The sequence below is a fragment of the Triticum aestivum genome, chromosome 6B (assembly GCF_018294505.1).
Source record: "Triticum aestivum cultivar Chinese Spring chromosome 6B, IWGSC CS RefSeq v2.1, whole genome shotgun sequence".
In the NCBI taxonomy this organism is placed as follows: Eukaryota; Viridiplantae; Streptophyta; class Magnoliopsida; order Poales; family Poaceae; genus Triticum; species Triticum aestivum.
Genome location: NC_057810.1, coordinates 528715885 through 528723418, shown reverse-complemented (window position 1 = coordinate 528723418; position 7534 = coordinate 528715885). Strand labels below are relative to the sequence as shown.

At 44.1% G+C, this 7534-nt stretch overlaps 1 protein-coding gene across 1 annotated transcript; it reads left to right on the top strand.

Annotated features, from left to right (window-relative positions):
* Positions 1–1037: 1037 nt before the first annotated feature.
* Positions 1038–1868, top strand: LOC123134361 (FCS-Like Zinc finger 2). The gene is made up of 2 exons (XM_044553629.1): positions 1038–1320; positions 1399–1868. Exons 1-2 carry the CDS (start codon positions 1097–1099, stop codon positions 1553–1555), a joined length of 381 nt encoding a protein of 126 aa, XP_044409564.1. The 5' UTR covers positions 1038–1096; the 3' UTR covers positions 1556–1868.
* The last annotated feature ends 5666 nt before the right edge of the window (positions 1869–7534 follow it).

The following is a 7534-nucleotide window of genomic DNA, read 5'->3' as shown; positions in this document are numbered from 1 at the left end:
CCACCCACACACACTCAAGTCAGACTACACCCTGCGTCTCCTCCTCCCACCATACTACCTGTGGGGAATATGGAGGAACGGGTCCGGGTCTTGAACTCCTACCATGTGAGGAACCCACGCTGTTGTGAGAAAATTGGCAGTTAGCCATCATCACAAGTGCAAGACTTTTTCTTTACCCTGTGGCCGTAGAACAATTGTTCTACAGTATATTTCATGAATTAAATACAAATGTGAGGCATTAGTGATCTATTTGGTGTTCATGCTAGTTTCTTGGTAGATTTTGGAATGAAGTGCGATGCTCGGCCTTTTGCACCATCTCCACCTTGCCGGGGTGCTATTCGAAATTAAGACTGAGGTGGTTCTTTGAACGTTAAACAGAAAATCAAACCACGATGCCCGTACTCAAAATGATGGTTTAGCTCCTTATACCATTCACATATGTTTAAGCAGTGGCGGACCAAGAAATAAAATGCAGGGTGTGCACACTTCAAAAAATCAATGTATATTTTCATTGGCTTGAATGGGCCTTAAAAATCAACTAATTATTAGATGGTAAAAGAACATTTTCCAAAATTCTGGGTGTGCCATGGCACACATGGCACACCCCCTAGATATGCCACTGTGTTTAAGAAAGGCATACGTAGAATGTTACCGCGCATGATTTTTTTTTTTTGATGCAAAGTTCACTTATATAATAAATTGTACATAATGTATTGTGGTGTTACAAATGATTTCATGCTTTTATGTTTTTTAGTTTAAACACACTAAATTATGTGCATGTGCATGGCATGTAATGTAGTGTCTCCGCCACTGGATAGGCGTACGTGCATCTAGGTGTTTGATATACGCTACACAAAGAAAGAAAGAAAGAAAGAAAGAAAAGAACTACTCCAACTACGCAGCCGTACAGGATATCAGAATCACGGCGGGATCCCGGACGAAACAGAGGGTCCAAAACGAAAAGCACACACTTCCCCTGCCATGCGCCCCTTTATAACCCGCGCTCCTCTCCCCGGCAGACTCCACAACCTCCTCCTTCCTCCCAACCAACCCAGCAACAGGGAAGGAGCTAAACGGCAACCAACCGAGCCAGGAAATGGAGGACTTCTACTACTTCCCCAGCTCCTTGGAGACTTCTGAAATTGTCCACAGAGGGTTCCTCCCCGTCGTGCACTCCTCCCCCCGCAACCGGGGCTCGCCGTCGCCGAGGCCCCGGCGCGGGTTCCGTGACGACGCCAGCGAGCTCGGCCACCACTACCTCGATGCCTGCTTCCGGTGCGGGCGGACACTCGCTGGAAACAAGGACATCTTCATGTACAGGTAAACATCTTTACGCCGTCATGCGCTGGGTTTGACTGTGATGGTGGCATGTGTAAACGTGATTCTTTGCTGGCGCAGAGGCGACACCCCGTTCTGCAGCGAGGAGTGCCGGCAGCAGCAGATCGACACCGACGAGGCGGCGGAGAAGAGATCCAAGAACTCCGCGGCCGCGACGACGACAGAGCAGCAGTCGCAGCGGCAGAGCTCGCACAGAGTGCCCGTCTGGGCTCGGTAGAAGCATCCATCGATCGATCTATCAAATGGCCTAATATGCTCGATGCTACTCTCCATCCATACAAACTTCAGGATTGTGGATATATGCGGACCGACGTGATATGAGCAGCTTGAAGGAGCTGATTATATTCCCTATTGGGATACAGTTCTTGGAGGCAAAAGAAGATCGTCTCGTCTGGAACGCTCATTATATGTGTGATTAACATGCTTTCTTCCTTGTGTGCGATTCCCATGTAGTCCAAAATTTTGGCATGGAAGAAATAAGATCACCGAGGCTCCAATCCATGGCGATTGTGTCCGGTTTCATGTTGAAATGTTTTTTTTTTACTTCACTTACTAGTCCGTGTCACATGCATGAGGAATTTACAGGGAGTGGCAGTTTTGCAACGAGTAGCTGTACCACCAGGTTGACAAAATCCAACCATTATTCACTCTCATGTGTCACCAGGTCCAGACTGGAATTTATGGTTTTTTTTCCCTCAACGAACAGGCCGAAACTCATGGTCGTTGTATACGCACAGGAGGCCGTATCATCTAATCGTATTATTCATGTCCACTGTACTAGTGTTGTTATTTATTATATCTTATTTTATTGCGATCTTTGCGATGTTGTTAAGCTAACAGCCTAGCTGGCATACACACATATATGTGGATTTTCTGCGAAAGAATACTGAATACATACATGTCACTTCACGCGCTCCACGAGTTCAATTGAAAATATATACACTTCGTATCAGGATACAGAGAGTCAGAAGCACATAATTTCTCAACAATTGAGCTAAAAAGTAAGTACCTTATGATTGGACGGTTCAGAGGCACGACGAAAGAGACCGCAAGCCAGTGTGATTTGTACGGAGTCACACCTTCGGAGTCCGTAACATTGGTGAACTACACTTTACCGCGCCATCGGAGTACTTATCAAAGTGGACTTTGGAGTTAACAAACCGGCCAAAGTGCCAAACTTCACTCACAATATACTACTACTACTACTACTAAGCTTAACAAAACAACAAAACTGTTGGCTGGGCAGAGCAATTAGATTTTCATATGGTGAATGCTCGACAGTTGCAAACCATGTGGGCACATTGCACGCTCCGAGGGCGAGAGAATCGTTCTAGGCGGCCTCGGAGGACCGTAAACAAAGAGCACACTTGCTAGTATTGGGAGTTCCTCCGGGCGCGAGATTCTTGACACGTTACGATATCTAAGCACGCCGAATTATTTCCCAGTAGCAGGCAGAGGCAGGCTGCTAGTTGTTCGGGGGGCACACGCGAGGACTCGGCAGACGCTCGCACATGTCGTGTTAACGTATAATGTATTGCGTAGTCTTTTTCATCAGATTGGTCTTTTGGTTGCATTGGCTAGAGCATGCACTTCTACATGATATCAAAACTAAGCGGTCTCGAGTCAGTTCAAGACTCTGGTTGTTCCTTCTCGTGGCCGTGAGTGCCAACAAATGCAGTCTACGAAAATGATAAAAAAAAACTCATTAATTTGTTTACTTGTTTTTCTCTGCCTGGTATTGGTTTACTTGTTTTTTTCCAGAAAACTATAGGCAAATATTTTTCCATGACACAATGGGATGACCATGCAGGACAAATCTTGATGCAAAACAAATAGAACAAAAATAAGAATATGTTTTGGTTGTAAAGTATAGATTCTCTGTCATTTCTTAAAGTGTCAAAGTAGGTACATCCAAAAAGAAGAAACGAAGCACCCATCGAGCTCTCTCAGAGTTTAGCGACTCTCGGCCGTCGGATCTGTTTCCTGATGCGTTTTCGGTCGTCAGATCGAGCTCCCGAATCACCTGCGCCGTCGGATCGAGTGATTGCCCCTCAGCAATGAATAGTTCCTCTCCCTGGCTAAAGATCCCGTGCCACCGCGGGTAATTCCCAGAGCCCGCCGAGGGCATTTCTGACATTTCGCTTGGGTGGGAAAATATCCAATACCAACAGGATGGGACAGTGTGCGCCGGTCTCGAACCCTAGCCGCTACCCAATCCCCGCGGGCCTCTCTCCTCCACTCCCCATCGCGCCCCTCCCCTCCACTCCCGCAACCGACGACGAGCTCTCGCCCCCTCCCTCTTCGCCGAGCTTTCCACCGCCGCTGCTCTACCCTCTCCATCGCCGGGAGGAGTATGCAGGCTGCCGGTCGTGTCACTTCTCCGCAGCCGATACCGCCCCTTTCCTTCCAAGCCCGCGGAGATGACGGCGCTGGCGCTGGCGCTCGCAGTGGTCGGGTGCTGTGCTGCCCGACGGGCCGGCGGTTGCGTCAACCTGTGACCAATGCCCGTGTCCGTCAGCAGCGGGGCCAGGTCGTCAGACACGGATCTCTCGTCCCTCCCTCTTTAATCACCCCGCCGCCACCTCGTAGTTCTGCCCCGTGGAAAACCCTAGCCGCTGCAGGTCCGCGGTGTGGCTGCCTGGTGGCCGTCGGCGTTGCTGACTAGGCTCCACCTTCGCCTCCCTCCACCCTCTTCCATGCCTGGGCATGCCACATGGGGGAGCTCGCGGACCTCAACGACGGCGACCTAGGAGGCTCCTTCCCGATGTGTTGTAGGACCTAGACGGCCAAGGTGCGCCCTCTTCCTTCCTTTCCCATCCTGCAAGTCCATAGCTTGCAGCAATGTCAATGCTAACTACTCTCCTCTCATGTGCCGCTGCTTCCCTGGGTAGATCCGACCTGTTCCGCACCTGACCATGGGGAGGGGAATGAGGCAGAGGGAGGGTACGATGGGGTGGACGAGGAGCTATATTTTAGGCGCCGTGTTCCAGTATGGGGTGCGTGTTTGATAGGGTGTCAAAAGTTGAATTTTACTTCTTCAGGTCTCTGCATTTTTTTAGGAGCCCCAGAATGTTGATTACCTTGTGGACATGAACTGGTAGTTTGAATATTTTGGTGACAATTCGTGCTTGATGCTTGTGTACCTTTCATAGGCAAGGAGCTGCAGCAGAGCAATGAAGGTTGTTGGAGTGGTTGAGGATTCATGTGACGCTATATTTTAGGTTGTGATGAGCATGGACACCACCCACTTTGGGTACATTTTCTGTTGTTTTGACAAATGAACTCATCGATTGTGTGCTCCTACTCTTTTTCTCCTGTTATTTAAGGTGGGACTGCAACTTCCACTGTTGTGGTAGCCTGGTGGAGGAGGTCGTCGACCACACCACAATACTGTATATAGGCTACAACTGGATTGGTTTTCAGCGTATGTTTTATTTTGTTAGAATCTTCCTTCTTTCTGTGCTGCATGAGTGTGAAACCATTGGAAAGATGTAATCTACAAAACATCTCTCTATGATTTACAAATACATGTCATTATCCTATATTCTTAACAGATGCCTACCCACTTTGTTGTGCAGCTGATACATGTAACTGTTATATAGGGGAACACAGCCTAGTAGAACTTTAACATTTTCTGATATTATGCCTTTAGAACATATATTTATTACAATTTTTTCATCACCAAACCATATCTCAGTTTGGTGAATTTCAGCCATTTATTTAATTACTGAAGTCATGTCTTTGATGAACATCTTAACAGGTTTTCTTGGCTTTGTGATCTTTGTTACGTACGATATTGGCAGTGTAATGACGATGGAAGTTATGGTTGGTGTTCTTGTAGTTTTCACATCTCATCATGACTACATGTACTCGAGTTATGTTTACCTGTTTTCATGAGTCTTATTGATGACTGCATCTTGTAATTTTCATCTACAGTTGTGCTATTTCAATCCAAAGCTCCCAAGCTGCAGGTACTGATTTCCATCCTAGCTCCATGCAATGACTCAATGGTCGACTCTTTTCAGTTTCTGGTTACTTCTAAAGTCCTGTCTTCTCCATAGAACTAATCAAAGATCAAATCACATGCTTTGATTAGGTAGGAGCAAGTGGAAGGAGTAGCTGGATGCTCTCGATCGTGCTCTCAGATTTCTCTCTCTCTCTCTCTCTCTCTCAAGGTTCTAATCCATTTTTCTGAGCTCATGCCAATATTTTAGTTTTAGTTTTAGTTTGTTTGCTTGCTTGCTTCAGTTTGGTGTCTAATTGCAGGTCTAATTGATATATAAGACATGTTTAGAACCTTTGAGAATGATGGCTAAAACAACTAAGTAAATACATATATTTAGTAAAGGTTGTATACATATTAATGGCTAGCTGTATAAGCATAACTCAGTAAGAGATTGTTTATTTTCTCACTGGGAATGCTACTTGCTAGCGTATACATTTATTTGTTGATTCTAACAAGATGCAACGCTATATCGATGATACATTAAGCACCACCGGAAGTTTTGAAATGTCCATTGTTGCCCTTGCATAGTTGGCTGGCTTAGGTATATAAATTAGAACCAAACTAAACTATAATAATTTCAAGATCATGATTAGGCATTCACATGAGAACTGATCAGTCAAATGGTTGTACATGCTTCAAATGTGTTCAGCTTTAGGACATTTACTATAACAGGATGTGACAAATGGAAAACATCTGTAGATATACATGTTAGTTACACGAGTGCATGACTGCTAGCAAGTGTGATTGGATGATGTCTAGGAGGTGTGAGCACTAGGGTACTATTGTTTTATCGTAGGTGGCATGTTCTAAAATCAAACACTAAACAATCGGTGGAATATTTTTAAATCCTGTGTGTTTTTGTGATTTCTAATATGTGAATCCATTCATGCACAATCTCGTTGTACAACGTTCATAGTTTGCGGTGTCCTGCATATTACCGGATCCTCATTATAAAATGTTGATGGTGATTGATGTACTGTCCTCTACATGACTAAGTAATGATGCATTCAGTTGGAAGGTTCTGATAAGTCAAGGACAATTTGAAACCTATTTATCTACCAAAATACAATATATTTGGAAAAAGATGAATTGTCCTGATCCGGGAAATCGGTTATGTGATGATTTCTAGCTTCGGAGTGGATATGGAGAGGAGGATGCCTGTGACGGCCTTGATGCCTGCTGCAGCGAGTACGACCACTGCATCAAAAAGAAACGTACTAATAAGCCACTTACATATTCGTAGCTTTTGAAAGAACTACTGACTAGACCGGTCAACACAGGCTAGGATGTAAAGGATAGACGATATATGGAAACTTCGGGCAAGTACATTATAATTCTCATAAAAGACCATACTTTCTATAATCATGAATGTTTAATGTTTTGTTCACAATCTCTCCATTGTCTAAGTGTGTCTACTTCATCTCTAACACAATATGTTATCTTATAATTCAGTGTGAAATGTTGAACATTATTTTACTAAAGTAAATGATGGTATGTTCCCCATTAAGAGGTTGACTATGTATATCAAATCCTTTCAGAGAATTTGTTTATTTTATGATGGGCATTGGGATGACAGCTGTTGTTGATGAGTGTTGTAGTTGTATAATTGATTTAGTAGTAACTTAACTGGTAATGGATCTTTAGAGGTAGCTTGCACCCACCTCTTACCTATGCTACTCATTAGTAATACTTTTCATGCTTTGGTGTCACTGATGAACCACAATGATTGTTTTGTATCATCAAATCAACAAGGACAAAATCGTTGCCTATACATCCCCCAAAAACAGGGCCTATTTGCATTACATGGTTTTGCTGCCTCTTATGAAATTGCATTGGCCATGTTAAATGGAAAATTGATCTCGACCACTCTTTTAAGTGTATATTTTCAATTTCAGATTTTCTTTGTATTACTCCTACAAAAACTCGATGAGTTTTTTCCAATGAGCCTCACATGTTGTTTAATAATTGTTATAGCTTCATAACTTACCCTTATGCTATTCTCCTTTTCTTATGCCAGCTAATCAGTGAGGATATATATAAAAAGGACACCACCAATAGCATAGCACCCTACTACTGCAATTACATTTATGTATAAATTCTATGCTAATTTTAGGTTCTTCCCTTATGGCCTTTCCTCTAATCATATGAGGTTCAAAGAGATGAGGTTGATTTTAGTTCTGTATAGTTTGA

Coding starts and splice junctions, on each gene's coding strand:
- LOC123134361 (XM_044553629.1), top strand. CDS start 1,097: ATGGAGGACTTCTACTACTTCCCCAGCTCCTTGGAGACTTCTGAAATT. Junction 1,321..1,398: donor AAGGACATCTTCATGTACAG/GTAAACATCTTT, acceptor TTGCTGGCGCAG/AGGCGACACCCCGTTCTGCA.